General features: G+C 36.6%; 2 protein-coding genes across 2 annotated transcripts; both read right to left on the reverse strand.

Annotated features, from left to right (window-relative positions):
* Window positions 1–1,711: 1,711 nt before the first annotated feature.
* On the reverse strand, window positions 1,712–7,794 carry rpe65a (retinoid isomerohydrolase RPE65 a). The gene is made up of 14 exons (XM_052549199.1): window positions 7,640–7,794; window positions 7,245–7,327; window positions 6,710–6,860; window positions 6,018–6,125; window positions 5,802–5,943; window positions 5,581–5,728; window positions 5,407–5,488; window positions 4,407–4,539; window positions 4,177–4,316; window positions 3,703–3,832; window positions 2,378–2,492; window positions 2,196–2,290; window positions 2,000–2,111; window positions 1,712–1,924 (listed from the first exon to the last, which is right to left on the reverse strand). Exons 1-14 carry the CDS (start codon window positions 7,648–7,650, stop codon window positions 1,779–1,781), a joined length of 1,596 nt encoding a protein of 531 aa, XP_052405159.1. The 5' UTR covers window positions 7,651–7,794; the 3' UTR covers window positions 1,712–1,778.
* A 2,280-nt stretch (window positions 7,795–10,074) lies between these two features.
* On the reverse strand, window positions 10,075–19,804 carry gpaa1 (glycosylphosphatidylinositol anchor attachment 1). Its single transcript, XM_052549328.1, has 14 exons — window positions 19,681–19,804; window positions 19,548–19,580; window positions 18,788–18,892; window positions 18,510–18,689; window positions 18,323–18,434; window positions 16,943–17,090; window positions 15,842–15,943; window positions 15,552–15,748; window positions 14,230–14,426; window positions 13,954–14,107; window positions 13,352–13,423; window positions 12,715–12,911; window positions 12,441–12,611; window positions 10,075–11,162 (listed from the first exon to the last, which is right to left on the reverse strand). Exons 3-14 carry the CDS (start codon window positions 18,859–18,861, stop codon window positions 10,919–10,921), a joined length of 1,848 nt encoding a protein of 615 aa, XP_052405288.1. The 5' UTR covers window positions 18,862–18,892; window positions 19,548–19,580; window positions 19,681–19,804; the 3' UTR covers window positions 10,075–10,918.
* Between the last annotated feature and the right edge of the window lie 285 nt (window positions 19,805–20,089).

Here is a 20,089-nt window from a genome sequence, read left to right on the forward strand (position 1 = left end):
CACCGTGATAATAATGTGATTATCTGTTACAATGTATTTGGAGTGTGGAAAATGTGTAAGTTGCTTATGAAATGGTAAAAACAAATCATTTTATATCTCCAGTTATATACACAGGGAATTTAAAATGGAAGAATGTGAATGAAAACTAGAATAAATAAATCACACATCTCAAAACTGTTGTGAAAGCTTCTTGAAGACACCAGCACAGGTGAGAATATATGCCCTCGAATGAAGCCTGAACCAAAGATGATCGCAGTACATTTCTTGAAGAGAATAAAACTCCATGTCCATGAGTTCAGCAGTCATTGTATGCTAAGAATGTGAAACAACAAAGCAGTCAATGTGAATACTTTAATTGATATATGACTGCAGTTGAACATAGAGATCAAAATGTATGAATTCTACTTTGTAGTGAGTGTTCCTTGTCAGAATGTTTTTTGGTCTGTGTGACTCCGCCCATTGCTAATTTACCCAATAGTATTTCGACACCCCGGGTTGTCAGGTTTATGGAAAACACAGCTATGACATCCAGTGGAAGATTCACGAAGCAAGTCAAAGATCGCAGATTCTACCTGACTTAAAAAAGCCTTGGCATCCATCTGAGACGCTCTACGACCAGAGGAATGTTAAAATGCAGGTAGACTAAATCAGCTAATGCTCACCGCCTTACACTGTCAGTTTCATGTCCTCAATCTGGCAACCAGCGTGAGTCTCCAGTCTGAGGAAGAGATGGCGGGAAAACGACTCCTTCAGTATTTTGAATTTGGAATCGTTTCCATTTCAACCTCTAGCTGTCACTGAACCTTTAACTACTTTTTTCCCTCAAATCTAAATATGGTGTTGGATTTACATTAAAGGTAGTAATGTTGTAAATAATGTTGTTGTTTTTTTTGCACAGACTGATCTTTTACTTCATAAGACCTCGATATAAATTATTGATCTATATTATATTGATCTTTATTTTAAAAATTCACAAAAAATGTATCCTTTCACTGGATAATAAGAATTTAAAATGGGGGGAAATATCATTATGAAATAAATGTCCTCTTCCAGGCAGTTTCATAACATTTTCTGTTGATTGGAAATTCTTAATTATTGTCCTGATGGTGGAAATGGGAATCTTCACTGCTCTAGCTCATTTCTTAAAGCCACTTCACTAGTTTTTGAAGCTTTTGCTTCACATCAGAAATATATTATTTGGTTTTTATCATTGTGATGGATGATTAAGGGCATTTGGGCTTTGTTTTCCCTCCACTTTATATTTCTGTGAAACAGGAAGCCATGGCTGGATAATTTCATGTTCATAATCTCACTGGAGTACTCAGAATTGTGAACATGAATGGGAATATACTTCATAGATATTTTAAATAAAAGATCAAAAAGAATTAACAACACAGATTAATTTTCACAGCCTCCTTTGATCATATTTACCAAGGGTGCCAATATTTTTGGCCATGACTGTATATATATATACTGTATACAATCAGGAGCCACAGATATTTTGTGTTGCCTGTATTTGCTATTTTTGACTCACAAGGATCACAGTTTCAGCTCAAACTCTTCTTTACTGTTCTACGGAAGATAAATATCACCTACAACCCAAACAGTCTGAGGGTGAGTACATTATCAGGAATTTTTGGGTGAACTTTCCTTTCAAGCATATGATGGCGAAAGAATGTTTATGCACTTGTGAAGAAAAACAAACTTAATGTGCAACACCATAGTTTTATTCTGATTAGTTTACAGTCTCATGGTGTACAGTACACAGTAACTTTATTCTATGGTTTATACATCCCATGGAAGGTGACTGGAGACATGATGTCAACTTCTGCTCTTGCGATCTCCGACAGGTCCTTGGCATTCAAGATCAGGCAAAATGTAGGTCTCTGGGCTCCAGGCGACACCACAATGGTCATTAACACACCTGTTGAATAAAATGTCACTTAAAATACAAGCTCGACAGCACATAATATCTCTGAGTGTGGCTAATGTGACGCACCGTCATCCTCATCCACTCCATCGGGGTTCTGCACAAACAGCGGCTCTGAAGGGTACGAGTCCGGCTCCTGCCAAACCCAGGTCTCCTTAGTCCTCACATTCAGCTTGCAAATCTACGAATCATTAAAGACACCCTGAAAAATGCATTCTTCAACACTTTTTGTGAAATACTGACCAGATGACGTGATTATTCATACCCTGTCAGGGATAAAGTGGTTGAGGCCCAGCGCATAGGCGTACGTGTAATTCTTTCCGTTGTTCATTTTGTAGTTGATCTGAGGAAACTCGAAAGCTTTGAAATGGCAAACAAATGACAAAACATCACTGAATGTCCAGTTTAATTTGAGGGTATAAAGGATATATATCAAGTTTGTGGTACCTTGTCGTGGACCAGAGAAGAGCACCTCAGGCTCCAGCCAAATGGTCCCATCAGCTCTCATTGTGGCCGTGGCAGTGGTGTACGGCAGAGACACCAGATTCTTGCCCTGCTCCTCCTGTGAGAAACAGTGTTAAACGTCCAAAGTCAAAGTCTTGAAGCTGCAGGATTTGCCTTAAATATACCCAAACAGCAAAACATATTTTTTTCAAATATATGTTAAAATAAACACATTTAAATGAACTGTCAAAAATGTTTCAAAATATACTGCATTCTCATAAAAATTAAAACCAGTTGCATTTTTTTGAAATTGAGATGTATTATTAATTATCTGAAAGCTGAATAATAATAAATGAAATCATATTTCCATTGGTCTGTGGTTTGTTAGAAGTACAATATTTGTCTGAGATACAACTATTTGAAAATCTGGAATCTGATGGAGCAAAAAAATCTAAATATTGAGAAAATCATCTTTAAAGTTGTTTGAATGATGTTCTTAGCAATGCATACTACTAATCAAAAATTACGTTTTGATATATTTACAGTATGAAATTTACAAAATATCTTCATGAACATGATCTTTACTTAATATCCTAATGATTTTTGGCATAAAGTAAAAATGGATAATTTTGCCCCATACTACGTATTTTTGGCCATTGCTACAAATATACCCCAGAGACTTAAGACTGATTTTGTGATCCAGGGACACGTGTATTTAAAAAGCATTTTGAATGCATTTATGTTTTCAACCAACCCGATCTCACGGCAATTCGTACAAATACAGATTTCCCACTCGTACAAATTCATACCATTTTTGCCAAATCGTACGTATTTTACGAGTTGCACAATTCGTATGAATTTGTACGAATGACCTAAACCCAACCGTCACTGGGGTTTAGACAAATCTTATAAAATCGCACGAGGTCGTACAAATTCGTACGAATAAGCCACCTCGTAAAATACGTACGAATTGGTCTTGAAGATAGCGTTGTTTTAACACATGTGAATATAGAACACATTTAAATAAAGACATTTAATAAAAATCAGCAAGGAACATACATTTAGTTCCTAAAGAATTTTAAATAAAAAAAATTAAAAAAATGGAACATTATTAAATGATTAGAATTCTCCAGTAGGTTCTGCTGCATTGAGACTAAGTGGAGGCTACTGTACGACTGGAAATTAATTTCCTTTCCCCCAAAATACATTTACAAATATATTTTATCGAGCCTGACTGTTTTCATATTTTTAGCATCAACAGCTGTTTTTAGCATATACATATTTTGCAGTACAGGTAAAATCTGAATCTTGAGCGTTAATGTTTTCACCCTGTAGGGATCCAGAGGAAGCACGTATCTCCTGACTTCCGGCTGCGGGGCGATCATGGCGTTCCTCTTCACCTCGTCCCAGTTTGCTCGGAGGTTAGCCAGCCACAGGTAGTTGTAGACAAATTCAAAGCTGAAAAAATTACCTTATTATAAACATTATATCACCTGAAATATATGTAGTTAAATGTAAATTAATAATACTATATGCACAACTTAAGTCATGCATATTACATATTCCTGATAAAAGTCATCAGAAATGACAGTTGCAAACTGGTTCGCCTTGGTTTTCAGTACCCTGACTTCTAATAAGGCTCTGATATGAATAAATATGTCAAACTAAACAATCACATATGAAGAAAGCACAAACTGCACAACAGATTTCAATGATGTTTTGGACACTGAGCTACGAAACATGCCTGGTTTGCATTCCAGAAATCTGTATGCATCTTCTTTACTGTGTTTTACAGGACTTACCCTTTCCAGGCGCACAGGTCCACAACGATGAAGCCTGAGTCCTCGTAGCAGTTGATGTGATGGAAAAGACCCATCGCAGAGGTCCTGAACTTATAGTCAATGTACTCTCCTGGATGCTTCCTCGCAATGTGTATCCAGGTCTGTAGAAATGAACACAACATTCACATCCAGCACGGACTGCTCTACTCATCAAACATCAGCATCATCGAGGACAAGAGACGGGAACGTACGCCTTTCTCCTCGTCAGATTCGAAGCAGTCCATGTAGTTGGATCCTCGGATACTCCAGGCGCTCAGGAACTTCAGCAGGTTGATTTTAACAGGCGTCTCCACAAAGACAAAGTAGTTCTCTGTCATCCCAAAACTAGGAAGGGGAACGACGGAAGAGGAGAAGGTTTATCGACTGTGGATCTGGCTCCAAATACTGCACAACCTGCATGTTAGCAATAGAAGCTAATACTGTTTAAATGCTATATTTACTAAATGCTTTCTCCACTAAGTTCCAGATTAAACTAAATGAGTGTATAATCGCAGGTTTATTTCTTATAAGAGCTACACTATATATTATTATTATTAACAAAGTAAAGCCATAGGATAACCCTTGATAAGTTGCTATTACTGTAAACTCACATTTTGTGGAAATGATATTTTGTTTAATACAGTTATTAATGTTACAAAATATATTTGTTGTTGAATGCTCAAACAGTGTGTTACTGTTTTATTACTGTAATTTGTTTTTTTCTACTCATAATTTTCTGTTCACAAAATTAACTATTTACTATTTTTCAAAGTGTGATTTTTGGGGGTATTATATATATATATATATATATATATATATATATATATAAATAAATATGTACAGGTCATTATAATGATTGATTACAATATTACACTGTAAAAAAGATTTTTCGAAATTGTAAATAAAACAAATATCGACTATTTGAGTGTGTTTTAAAAGAAAAAACTACTTTTTTCTACTTCATAATTTATGTATGTAATTTTATATTTATATTTATATTATGTAATTTATGTAATTAATTGATAACTGTGTAATTTCTCAGCAATTTTAGAGTGAAAACCATTTCATTTTTTGTGTAATTTTTTGTGTACGAAAGCCAGAAATAAATAAAAACAAAACAAACAAAAAAAATGTTAGACACTATATTTTCAGCATTTCTCTGCCTATAGAAATAGCTCCAAATGCAGAATAAATGAAAGCGTGCTCAGTCACCTGTGCACATAGGACGGCTTGAACCTTTCCGCACTTGGGAACTGCACAACCACCTTGGATTTCTCAATGGGGTCTGATTTGTCTGGAAGAGTTTGTTGCAATTTAACCAAAGGCTTTATTTCTCATTTAACCAGCATTCACTAAACACTGCTCAGAGACTGTACGAGCTCGAACCTTTCTGTTTAGGAGGGATTCGGACGATGTTGTAGGCCAGCGAGGCTCCCTTCCCCATGCAGTTTCCGATGTTGTAGACCGTGCCGTCTTTCTCTATGTGCGGATGAGCCGTTACTCCGTTTATATTCACATAGTCACACATGTCAACCTTTAGAAATGATCAAGAAACATTTCTTTAAATGCTGGAAAGATCAGTATTTAAATCAATGTCTTTGTCGTACCTTCTTCAAGGTTTCCAAGGTGTCCACGTTGACTTTAGTGATATAATTAGTCTCTGTGACAGCATAGAAATCCTCTCCGATGGGGTAAACGTTTACCAGGCAGTTGTCTGTCACCTCAACGCCTTTGAAATACGTGAAGAACCTGACACAATTGAGAAGATGTGAGACTCCTGATGCACCAAACCTGTGCTGCATCCCAGCAATCAGAGATCAAACCTGGAGAAGATGTTCTTGCAGGGATCTGGATAAGCACAGGTCCCAAACTCAGTAATCACCACTCGCTTCTCAGTCATCGCACGAACGTAAGCATCTGTTTTGACAAACCTGTGAGAAAGAAAAATGCCAAGGATAACAGGGTTATTAATTCAACTTGAAACTGAAAGGAAACTATAACAATGAAAATAAATTAATAAACAAGCTATTTGCCAAAGCAACGTATTCATTTTAATTGAGTTTATACTAAATTAACTAAAACTAAAATGAAATTATTTAAAATCATAAAATAAAATCTAAAAAAAGAAAAACTAGTGAAAAATATATATATATAAAAATAATAATAAAAAAAATAAAATAAAATAATTTAAAAAAAATTATAAAAAAAAATGTATGTTTTATATTAATAAATTTTATATTTGTTTCTTTTAAAGAGCTAACTGGAGCAGGAAACGGCACATTAACATAAAGCATATTTGATTGATTATAAAAAATATTATTAAAACTTGAACTGTAATGAACTGACATGGAATTAAATTAATTGAAATTAAAAAAAAAACTTTTTTTAAAAACTTTTTTATAAAAGTTATAACAGTATTTTGATACCAAAATAAGACTGATATGTTTCAAATGTTCTTTTCTTTTAAAGAGCTAACTGGAGCATATCTCAGTAACGTGAAGGTTATTTGACGTACTTGCGGAAATACGTGACCTGTCCACTGCTGAAATCAAACTTGTGCATGAGCGCCTGGCCATCGAAAAGATGAAAGAAGGGCTCCGCTCCCACCTCAAACAAACCGGGACCCAGACGGAGCAGACTGCCTTTAATGAACGAGGGGATGCGGCCTGCAGACGACACACCATCAAGGGTTTTTATCTCGACTTTATTTCTGAACTGTATTGATCAACCACACACAGGAAATGATGATATATTGACCAGAGGTTAACATGCAATTCAAGCTGTTTCCAGACTCTGAATCCCTGAAATGTATAAAAACTATTATATATATAAAATGCAATATAAAACTATAAAAAATGCCCATGCACAATTATAAATAAACGTTCATTAGTCAGGTCAAACAAGCATATCATCTTTTCCTCCTAAAGCATTTTGATGGAAGGAATTTTAAGTGCATGGTTGATATATAAACATTTACAAAGGCACATAATTTCCTCAGAAAATTTTAAGTCAATAAATAAGCCTAAAATGATGTAAACAGAGGGAAATACCGGTGACGGTTGCTGGAAGAGGTTCGTTCAGCTCCTCCACGGTCTCAAAGATCTTCTTATAGCCTCCAGCAGGGTGCTCAAAACTGAACAATGAGAGGAAAAAGTCTGTTTTACAGTATGTGCACTTACTGTACATGTACTTACAGTGTACCTACAAGGTGAGTACACAGGGTTCAGAAATACTTCAATAAGTACATACTATGTACATGAGGAACAAGACTGTAAAATAAAAAATGTAAATACACACAAAGGAAAATCTGAGAGAATCTGTGCATGTTTTTGCAAATTAACAACATCACTACAGACATGTTTCCAATGACTTAAACAGCATCAATCCAAAGCATAAGCATCATACAGCTTGTGTTATACAGGAAAGAATCAAGAAGGTTTCTTACCGGCTAACCATGATCTCTGCTGGGACAGGCGCGTCTGTGACTCGGCTGGTTCTCGTTGGTTTGTCAGCAGAGCCCTGAGTTTAGGGGTTTTTATACTCGATCCTCTTACACAGGTTTACTCTGACTTTGACAACGAGCCCATTGTACAAGAGCCTGAGATGCCTTTACAATAGCCATTCCTTCAAATAGGATTTAGATTTTACACGCAGCTGAACGCTGTGATGCAATCAGCTGCTCCAAATGTGATTGAACAATGTAAGAAACAGAAATGAGCTGGAATCAGCTGACAAAACCCCAAACAAAGACTTTATTCAGCTAATAATAACTTAGAAAAGTATATGACGCCGTTTTCATAATAATGCACACGTGTAACCGAGGTTTAGAATATTTCCACCTGGGTTCTTTCAGGATAAAATATTTGTATAATTATTATTTTTTTATGTATTGCATGACAGAAGTCAGTTTAAATATATATATTTTTATATTTAACACTAACAAACGGTCAAATCTGTCAGTGGCAGGGAAACTGAACTGCTAAAATAGCCTAACGTTTAAATCAAGCAAACCACTGATTGGTGTTTTGTCTCCAAATGTCCTCTGAGGAAGAGATGCTGTGTAATCCATGACAAACAGCACATTGTTTGGCCGGTGGGAAAACAAGACAAACACTGGATTCACCGAGTTAAAGTGAGTCAGTCTAGCAGCCAAAACCATGCTTTAAACATGTGTGTGAGCTCTTACTTCATCTGACAACTGACTGCAATAAAAACATTAATGTAAGAGTAATGTTAATATAAGTCTGTCTCTTAGAATAAGAAAAAAAGACTCTACACGTATGCAATAAATCTATTTTAAGCCAGTGCTGCTGGTTTTCTTTTGTAGGTTTTGTAGGGTTTTGTAACTTCTGAGGTCACAAGCATGATTTTGTAGCTGCAGCACAAACAAAGGGCTTTCCGTTTTTTTCTACATTCCTGAACAGATTTGTGAACAGATTAACTGTGAAAAACACGTTCGTTTTAGCAACACGGCCAAACTAAACAAGCATAGCATTGCCAAAAAAGTACTGAATTTATATAAATATTTTATTCTGCATGAGTACCTCTCGTAACTTTGAGAGTTTACAAAAAAAAAGGCTATTATAAACTACTGTCTAGCAAAACCATATCTAGCACAAGCTAGTTTTACAGCAAGATTATCATCCCATCATGTCATTATTATCAGTTTAGAGTAATGCACACATGTACAGTCTCTACAGTGCATCTAGACTTACAAGGAATTTACATTTCATGAATGATTTGTGATTGTGTTTATAACGTCTGTGTGGCTGAATCTGAGTTCTTGTATGTGTTTACACGTGATTGGAATGATCTGCCAGTGTTCAAGCAGAGCGTGTGAACTGGAGGCTCGTGCTCTCTCTGCATGTGCAGTGCTTTCTCTGGATGGAGTTGCACGTGAGGAGCTGTGCTGAAGTCCAGAAGCTTCTTATACGCAAGCCTCTTTTGCCTTGTATATGTTTTAGACTGGGAGGCTGGTGCATGTGATTGATTGGTGAATAGTGCTACAGAACATTATATTTGTGTGAAGGATGACAGGTCAGCCGTGCATCTGAGACACTTCGGACTGTAACGAGTCAGGCAGCAGGCAGTCTGGTCTGTTAAGATAGCTTGATAGGATGCTTTTGACTAACTCTCCTCGTCAGCACCGATGCATGCTTTGGGGCCATGTGTTTGAGCCACTTTTAACTCTGAGGAGTTTGGAAGCGCACAGATGAGGCTTGCAAATAATTTGGTGCTTTGTGCAGAAAATATGTGATGAAAAAGTCAACAAAAGTCACTTTGTAGCAATAGCCAAAAATACATTGTATGGGGTCAAAATTATCCATTTTTCTTTTATGTCAAAAATCATTAAGATATTAAGTAAAGATCATGTTTCATGAAGATATTTTGTAAATTTCCTGCTGTATCGAAAAATTCAAAACATAATTTTCGATCAGTAATATGCATTGCTAAGAACTTAATTTGGACAACTTTAAAGATGATTTTCTCAACCTCAGATTCCAGAGTTTCAAAAAGTTGTATCTCGTTAAAATATTGCCTTATATAATAATATTATTTATTCAGCTTTCAGATGATGTATAAATCTCCAATCAGCTTTAATCAGGAAGTCTAGTTTGTTTTGTTCTGATGTTTTTCAGCCTCTTACACCATCATTTTTTTATTTTATTTTTTGCCATTTTTCATATAGAGTGAGCTTATTTTTAAGAGTGTAAAAATATGACAAAAATATTTCACACCTCCTCTTTGACCTGCTTCTTCTTTGTGTGCTCTAATATCAAATTTCAGTACAGTGCATGAACATACAGGCACACAGTACCATCCACCTCTGTTCATCCAGGCGTATTAGAATAAGATCTGCTAAAGAATCCCTCAAATCAGTTACTTGATCCAAACACGGTTTATTGATCAGAATTAGTAATATTTCCATTACATCTCATAACATGGACAGTTCTTGTTCATTAATGACCAACTAACAGGCTGTAACATCATACAATGGAGCTTCTCATTAGTGGCTTGACTGATCTTTCCTCCCACAACAGGTCAAATTTACTGCTGTTTTACTAAGCTTATTAAAATTGTATTAATATTACCCATTTATTAACACTTGAGATGTGGGAAGGCTTATTATAAATGCACACAAAGATTTTTATTACATTTAGTACTCAAAGACCTACGTGCATAACTCATCAGAGCATATAAATCCAGTGTTGCCTGAAACAAATTAAATTTGATATAATGCATTGAAGAAGATGAGTCTTGGAAACTCTTTACGGTTGAGTTTTCATCTTGTTTCTGGCTTTTGTAACATGCACAGAGAATTAAATTACAAGAGCTTAACTTGAATTAAAGTAACAATCCTTTTGTACAATTTTCAGTATCAAACCATATTAAATATAAGCTTCCAGTTTCAAAAATGTCAAACAATGCAAAGCCTTTTCCATTATAAGGTAAAAAAAAACAGAACCATTATGTCCACACATGTGGTAGCAATATTACATTTATTTTCTACTGATTTGGACATTTTTTGCTTTCACACGTCTTCATGCAAATCCCTTCCCCAAAACTGAAACACCAAAGTACTCTTATCATTGATTCCACACCATTAAATCCTCTTTATCCTCCGAGATCTTCCTCCTGCCAATCCCTAACAGCAGATAACTCTTCACGATTGGCACAAAGTGGGGTTCGTTTTAAAAAGCGCTCCACCTGAAGCTGCTTGAGGTTAATTCCAGAAGAGAATGTTCCAGAACATCAGCCAGCAGGGATAGATGAAAAGGGCTAGGAGTGGATATACGAGCGAGCCGTAGAGAGCGTGATCAAGAATGCCCTGCGAGATGACCGAGAGGAAGAGCATCCATCCCTCGCCGATGCTGACGGGGGCTTCGATGAGCTCCTGGTAGATGAAGACGCAGTAGAGGATGGTGAAGGCAGGGCTGAGCAGCACCATGACCACAGCGCTCAGAGCTCTAACAGACACCACACACAGCACAACATGAGATTAGAGGCGTGTGTGAAACAGTCCCTGTCTTCCAGGTGTTTTTATTATATACAGAATCAATAACACTTCGTCCTATAGTAATAACTTCTTACCAATGATTGATCCTTAACTTGTTAACCATCAACCCCGTTTTTGAATAAATTAATGCTCTGAAAAAACAGACCTCATGTTGGTCTCTTGCTGAAGTTTAAGCATTTTTTATAGGTATAGAAGTTTAGATTGATTGTAAAGAATTTACTGTACTCAACATTTTTATTGTATTTTATATAAAACAAATTGTATTAAATATTTTGTAATCTAAAATTGCTATTAAATCAAAGCCATGTGTCTATGCAAGCTGTGTTCAAAAGTTATCACAAAAATTTTGATTTTGTTTAGGCACTGTACCAAAACATTTGATGCATTCTTCTGTCACATATCAGTTTTTGACACAATATAACTTTTATTAAAAAACATTTACAAAATATGGAACCCTGACTAACCTTGACGAGTATAGTATCATTCCAAATACTCCATCTTCAAGAAATGGCTATCCATCTTTATCTGACACTTGTACTCTCTATTCTATTTCTATTCTGACTACTTGTTGTCTTTTTTATGAAAATGATGGCCCTAACACTAGCGTTCTCTATTCTTTTTACTTTTCTTTTTATTGATTTTGAAAGAAAATTTGAAATGGCTTTCACAGGATGAAATTTGAGTTTTTTTAGATTTTAGTTTTTAGTGCCAAGTGTCCTGCTTTCACAATATATAACACTACGAAATCAAAGCCATATGTCTACCCAAGTTATGTTCCAAATTTGAAGTTGATATCACAAAAATGTAGATTCCTATGAGATTTTGCTCAGGCGCTACACCAAAAACAGCCCTATCACCCAAACTGAATTTGTTTTGATGCATTCTCCTGTCACAAACCAATCAATTTCTGTCACCAGATCACTTCTGTTAAAAAAAAAAAACTAAAAAAAATCTCTCTCTTTCATAAAATAATGTGACCATGCATTATCACTACAGATTGTGCAAACTACAGTAGAAAATATTGTGATTATCTTTTATTTATGTTTTCACTGTTAATACTTTACGGGCTCTGCATCAGAGGAATGTTATTAAATCTGATGCTCATTATGGATGTCTCAATGCTTATATTGTGATGCAACAAATTGTCTAATGCGCACCAAAATTGGGTCAGAGTATCTTTAGAGCATGCTTGACAAAAATAAGTGATTATTTGATGAGATGTGCATACTTGGGCATGTGCGGCGTGATGCTGGCGGTGATCGGCACCAGTGTAATGGCCAAGATGAACCCCAGAGAGAAGTTAATGAGAGCTGTGCAGCCCAACAGCACCGCTAGATAGAGCAAAGCTGTGAGCTTCAGCACTTTCCAGCCCTGCTCCGTGCCCTCTCCAGACAGCAGCCTGCCACAGACACAAACACACACATGATCCATGCTGGAGAGTAAACATATAACACAGTATTATGTGTGTGTGTGTGTGTGTGTGTGTGTGTGTGTGTGTGTACCGCTGTGTGTTGTGTGGCAGGGCCAGGCCTGCGGTGTAGATGGCTATAGCAGTGAGCACCACAGCTTCAGTTTCAGACACAGGGAAGTGCTCCACAGCCATTTCCTGCAGATGAACAGGAAGCAGATACAGCGCCACACCTGTCAGGTGACTGATGACCAGCGGGGTCAACACGGTCAGCACACCCGGACTGGACGGCTGCAGAGAAACAGAGAAACAACGTCAACCGGGCTTCCATCACTGGATCAAATACAGCATGTTTATTATCTTGCTTTGATAAAAAATAAACATAATTAACCCTTATGTTGAGTTTTTTGACTGAAAATACTTGTTAATTTTACCACATTGGACTAAAACATAATTTTACTCATCGGGGACTGACAGGTTCCTGATAAGGGTGCATTTTTAAGCAGAATGGAGCTAGACTTCAAATTAACGCCATAACCTTTAATTACACGAGCGGGAATTCATTTACAGTTTTAGCTCTTGGCAACATTTCAGAAGTGCAGCATATAGTATTTAATATGTAAATTATGTACATTTTACTTGACAACAGAGATCCTGAAAGCATGCAAAAACTTATCCCACTCTCCGGTATAAGATATTTATCCAAAAACATCTAATGTGAAGAGACTGACCTGCTCTGCTTCAGTGACTCCATCCACTGCTGTGAGAGCTGGTGCTCCCAGATGAACCCACAGATCCAGCGCCTGCGCTCACACTCAGGATTATAACAAAATAGAGTAATGTTCGGAAATACTGCATGACCCAGTGGTTCATAAACATGCAAATACATGGAGCAGCTTAAGCTGTGGTCACATTTGACTGTCAATGAAGTAGTGATATATGACTTGACTTGATTTAAGTTTATTGCCACATTAGACTTTTGAAAGAAATTGTAAAAGTTGTGAGGGTCCATCTTATAAAACAAGTCCTTCAGCGTCTGTAGCGATATAAGAAGCACACTGAAGTCTGTCTGTGTGGGGAAATGTGCTCCTATTAAAACGACTAGAGTTTTCTCCAGTCAAAAAAAGTTGAAATCAAATACTTTATTTAAATGATTCGTTCATCTATACTCCATGTCCTAGTTTCTATTTATTTGTATAAATTAAATTAGTTTCTTGTTTTCCTCGAGTTTAGTTAGTGAAAATCTGCCTCCAAAGTTTTTAAATACGATTTTTACTTCCTTTTTTTGCCCCTTGTATTAAAAATCTGAATGACCCAGTCCTGAGAAGGATACTCGAAGCAGTAAGATGACAGCCAGGAGGCCGAACGCTGGCATATAGTAGCCAATGGAGACAAACCGAGAGAGAGAGGGCAAGAGGTAGAAGAAATACGACTGATGAAGACGCTCCAGGAGATTGTTGAGCTTACGGACCATTCCCTCCAGCAACCTGTGAAACAGAAGAAGAATGCATGATCAAACAATATCAGAAAGTGGTTAGCATTGGTCATGGCTCTTGGATGTATATTTTCATGCATCGCAGCTAATTTCCTGTGCAATGCAAAAACGAACCTGCCAATGGTGGTGATGTCCGTCTTGTAGTGTCTGAAACTGTTGATGCCCCGAATGGAAGCGGCTTCGATGTGATAGCGGAGGAAGAGGCCGTGGTCTCCCCAGGACCGTCCACAAGCTTGCTTCAACACCATCAGCATCATGGTCTGCGCCGCGTGAGTGTAGCCCTCAGCCGTGTCCCAGTCATTCCTCTGGAGCTAACACACAATCAGCAGCAACGCTAGCCAGGTTCAGTGAAACAGTGTTGCCAGATTGGGCGGTTTTCTGATCGAGCAAGTCTCATTTGTGGACCAAACTTGAACTGGTTTGGCAGTTTTCATTGTTTGCATCTTATAGGCTAATTGGTTCATAAACTAAACCCATTGTGTAAATCTATTGACATAAATCTTAGGCATGCACCAAAATAAAAATTCTGGGAAAAACCAAAAATTAGACAAAAACCAAAACCGAAAATGCCTTGCAATGATTTATTAAACAATATAAAGTAATTTTGCAATACTTTTTTATTTAACTCAATTTTAATGATACTCAATATAAAAAACACAGGCCAATTAAAAATAACCACACTTTTACTGAAAGAAACCATAATATAGGACAGAATTTATATTGATATTGGTAACACTTTACAATTAGGTTCATTAGTTAACTACTTTATTTAACATGAGCTTAGAAAAAAACAATACTTTTTCAGCATTTATTAACCTAAGTTAATGTTAATTTTAACATTTACTAATGCATTATAAAGATCAACAGTTAATGCACTTTAACTAATGTGACTTTATTGTACAGTGTTGCCTTAATTTTAAATATCAATATATTATTTTTATTCAGTCCCATGCAAAAGCATGTATTATTAAATATATATTTCTGGCTGGTATTATCAGCCACCGGATATTTGGTGCATCCCTAATACATTTTTATAAATTTCCATAATTCAGATTTTTACATCAAAGCCAGCTTGTGAGGACTTAAGACTCAAGTTTTTCCAAATCTGTGTGAGTTTCATTCTTCTGCTGAACACAAAAGAAGATACTCTGAAGAATGTCGCTGACCAAACAGTTGACGGTAGCCATCCATTTTTGTTCATACCATGGAAGCCAATGGCTACCGTCAACTGTATGATCAAAACATTCCTCAAAATATGTTTAGTGTTCAACTCACAGTTTGGAATTAGTGGATGGTGTGTCGTTATAATAATAATTATAATAGAAAATGGGTATATTATATGTGTTATTTTGGAAAAAAACTATTGATTAGATTCAAAGTAGTTTAGACGCTTGAGCTTGTGTTTGTAGTAAGTTCATTGTGCGTGAGAAGCCCACCTTTCCCTGAATGGTGCACAGGACTCCTAACTTCTGACAGAAGGCATAGAAGAGGTTGGCCAGGTCCAGGTTGGGCAGCTGACCGTTGAGTCCTTCTAGGACCAGGTCCAGGCTGGTGATGACATCACTGCTGAGCTCCAATGAGAGGGCGGCTTGAATTGACCCCGCGCGACCCTGCAGCGGCGAGTACTCCATTCCTGAGCAAGAGCGAGAACCGGATACATAAACACTGATGGAACCGGGAATGTGTTCAAATCTTAGGTCATTTTTAATGCTTGACCTGTACACACCTGTGATGTTCGTGTGGTGGTAGCCTTCCAGCCAGGCCTGCGTGCCGATCAGATCGTGCTCGTTCACCAAGAATATGATGTCCTTGGCCCAGTAAACCTGGTCTTTAAAGAAGAAGGGGACAAAACCAAACTAAAGCAAACACAACTGGAATCCTTGCATCAATGCAATCAAAATCTATTGCTCTGATTTGGCTTCCATCTAGATCTACAGTATTTGTTTCGTGCACTAGTCTTATGCGGTTTACCCAAACTAAGCATTATCAAGTCAAGTTCAAATATGAAAACTGTAATTTAGCATCTTCAAATCCATACATAACTTCGGTAGTGAGAGTGGCTACTTTTACGCCAATGGATATAATTCTTAAATGCAATGAGATTTTTTTTTATCTATGCAAGAGAAACATTATATTTTGTCAGGGCCTGGACACTTGGTGGCTCTAAGCAGTTACAAACAAAGACAGAAGGCTGTAAGTAGCCATCTGTTCATGGATATTTTACCAGAGGAATACGTTTAGGTCAATACTTAATTCAAATTTTAAACACTGAATTCATATGATAATTAACAGTTATGGAAAATGCATTACATTTATTAAAAACATTCTTGAACAAAATGTCAAATTTTCAATTTTTTTTTTTTTTTTTTACATTTTAGACTGATTGGTGCTGATCAAACGGCAAATAAAAATCTTTAAAAAACACAAAAAACACTTCATAAGGCTTTAAACTGCTGTTCTGACATTTAAAAACATTAACTTTTTTTATGCATTACACAAACGTGAATATTCTAGTCGTTACATGTGTGGCGTTACTCGCTAATTTACAGAAGAACCTTCAAAATATCTTTAAAGGTAAAAGTAGTCAACAAGCCAAAATAACGGGCAAATCTTCAATCTTCAAACTCATGCAACTTTTAAAGGCACCAAAGAAACCTTTTACTTACCGGTATATGGGTTTTTATTAATATTATTGAGTATTATTATATTTAGGTAATATTAAGGGAATAAAAACTAAAGTAAAGATTGGCTTTGTAACTTTGTCATGCAAGACTGATAGAAATCAAGGTTGAGTCTGATAACAGAGCGTGCTCAGAAAGGGTCTCACTCCTGAAATACTGCGCGAGAGCCAGCAGAAGAGCGACCGCCTGGTTGTTGCTGTCTCCAGGACTGCAGGGGGCAGTGATGACCAGAGCCTCGGTCCGAGGAGCGCGAGGAGCTCGCAGGATCCCGTACACATTCGTGCCTCGAACCATCTGAACAGAACACGCTGATTATCAACTGCACTCTCCAATTGTCTCTGTATTTTGGGAAAATCATTTGCACGGTCTGTACTTTTGTTGCACTAGACAGTTTTGCACAATTATTAGAATAACAGAAATCTGAAGCAAGCATGACCTTTTATGTTCTGTATATTCAAACGATTCAGTCAAAAGATTAATTGCATCCAAAATAAGTTTTTGTTTACATAATATATGTGTGTGTTCTCATGTTTATAAATACACACACACAGGGATATTTAAGAAAAATTTTATGTTTTTATATTAAATATATTTATTTGTAATTTAAGTCATATATATATATATATATATATATATATATATATATATATATATATATATATATATATATATATATATATATATATATATATATATATATTTATATATTTATATATATACACATATACATATATATACACATGTAAACATTTTTTAATAAATATATACTGTCTGTGTGTGTATTTATATAAACATAATAAATATACACAGAACACACCTACATATATGTTATGCAAACAAAAACTTTTTTTATTTTGGATGCAATTAATCTTCTGACTGAATCGTTTGAATATACAGAACATAAAAGGTCATGCTTGCTTCAGATTTGATTTACTCCCTGAACTGTTTTGGACACATCTATATTGTCTGTAAATAAAACCGTCCTGTTATTCACTGAAAAATGCCCAGAATAATAAATAATATACTTACACATAGACATAACTTGCTTAGGGAATGTTAGATGTAGAAAACAATTGATTTGGAAGTATAACTTTCTAAAGAACCAAAAAAATCTCACAGTTCTAATAATTGAAAAAAATATAATAATAAAAAAAAATTATATATATATATATAAAATAAAGCAATACATTTTTGCACACATTTTTCTTAAAACTTCAAAAACAAAACAAATTCATCCATTCTTAAAGAAAACAAATGTAAAATGTAAACGTGAAATCAGCTAGAATAAAACTTCAAGTTCTCCTGTTTATTATGGGATGTGCCTTGAGATGCTGACCGCTGGAACAGGTTTGAAAAGCACAAGCAGGACGTGCCACAGAAATGTTTGAGTTAAAGTATGCAAGTGACTTCTTGCATTTTGTCTAAATGCCTACACATATAAAATAACTGTATGCATATGCAAAAGCATTTCAAACTAAGCTTACAGTCAGTAGTTTGGTGAGAGAATAACACAGACAGACACTCACATATCTTTCTTTGTTCTCGTCGGGGAAGGGCAGCTTGCGAGAGAAGCTCTGGGTGAACACCTCCAGTCCTCTGGATCTCATGGCTTTAACTAACCAGTCCACCGGCATCCCCCTGCAGACACGACCAGCATCATTACTGACTGACCCTGCTTCAATCACACAGCAGTGACTCCAGTGTGATGCTCACCCGGCCTTCCTCTTGTGCGCGCCGAACTCCTTGGCGAGGGCCAGCGCTCGCTCCCCGGAGGAGAAGCGCTCCTCTACCATGGTGGAGCCCATGGCGTTCTCAGACATGTACGAGCGCAGCGTGAAGGGCTCGAACGCCAGGCCCATGAACCACACCACAGCCGCCAGGAAGCACACAACACTGCACCAGAGACATGGAGAACACACAAGGAAGTGATGCCACAGTGAAGGAGTCAACATGCGGTGATGATTTCAAAAGGTCAGAGGTCAGACACCTACCATATGGGTGTGTTGAGGCGGGTCAGGAGGCCGGTCAGGGCTTTCCTGCGGTTGGGGTCAGACAACAGACCCATGATGACCACCTACTGCTCTTCTCCAACACACCTGATCAATCAAACACTTCTAATGACTTTCACTGGTCAAACATCGGAGATGAAGTCTTAACAACCTCACAGACAAATGTGTTTGTACGTATAAAGTCCACTTCTGGACAGGCACATAACTTATGAGTAACAATGAGTAACAATAACGGTGTCACTTTATTGTGATGGATCCTTTTTTAATACATTCGGTTGACTGTAAATAACATTACACTCTCATTAGAGCATTAGGTGTGGGTTACGGTTGGTATATGTGCTTGCAAAGTTACTTAAAGTCAGAAGATCGTCTGTTAAGAGACCAGAACAAAAACATTAGCAGATATTAATCAGATAAAGCTACTAATACTCTAATGAGAGTTAGTTGATATGTAGGTGCAAAGTTACTTATTGTCAACAGAATGCTCAAAAGGGACCATCAAAATAATGTGTTAACACACATTATATAATAATAATAACAAAATCGGTGATAGTAAGCGGTCGCTTACAATAACGTAATTGAAAATTATGATATAATATTTTGAGCGACTGTCAAATTGAATGAAATATACTCATAAAAAGGAAATGCCGACACAAAATCGCCCGCAAAGTCAAATCAGTAAAATGAAAAGACATTAGTAAGAGTGAATAGAGCAGATTTGTGTCATTATTGAGATGTTTACCTGAGAATGAGTGAGACACTAGCTCTGCATCACCTGCGACGGACAACATTCATTAGAAGACCTTCAGAACAACCACAGAACCGGTGATAACAGGCGGATAAACTGAACTATATCAACGTGTCGGTTTACTCACCTAGAGATAGCAAACGATAAAATACAGTTTCATTTGCAGCCGCACTACATTCATTTATTCACGCTACTGTTCCGGCTCTCGGGCGGAAGTAGCGCGGAGCAGACCAACTTCCTGTGAACGACACTAAAGGGGCGTGGCTTAGCGAGTTTTTTTTTTTTTAAACGCTCTTAAAAATAAAATAACATGCATAGAAGAGGAAATATGACAAAGACATATTCTTTACAAAATTATTTGTATTTTATTTTCACACAATTATGCCACATATGTGTCACCTTGATTTTCATAACACGAGTATTCATCATGCAAACATTATTATGTTTATGTAGTTTTTCGTTTATCATTTTCACATTTAATTGTACAGATGAATTATTTACATTTCCTGAGTTACCTAATAATATTTTACCTTTAC

This window comes from Carassius gibelio, chromosome B2 (assembly GCF_023724105.1).
Source record: "Carassius gibelio isolate Cgi1373 ecotype wild population from Czech Republic chromosome B2, carGib1.2-hapl.c, whole genome shotgun sequence".
In the NCBI taxonomy this organism is placed as follows: domain Eukaryota; kingdom Metazoa; phylum Chordata; class Actinopteri; order Cypriniformes; family Cyprinidae; genus Carassius; species Carassius gibelio.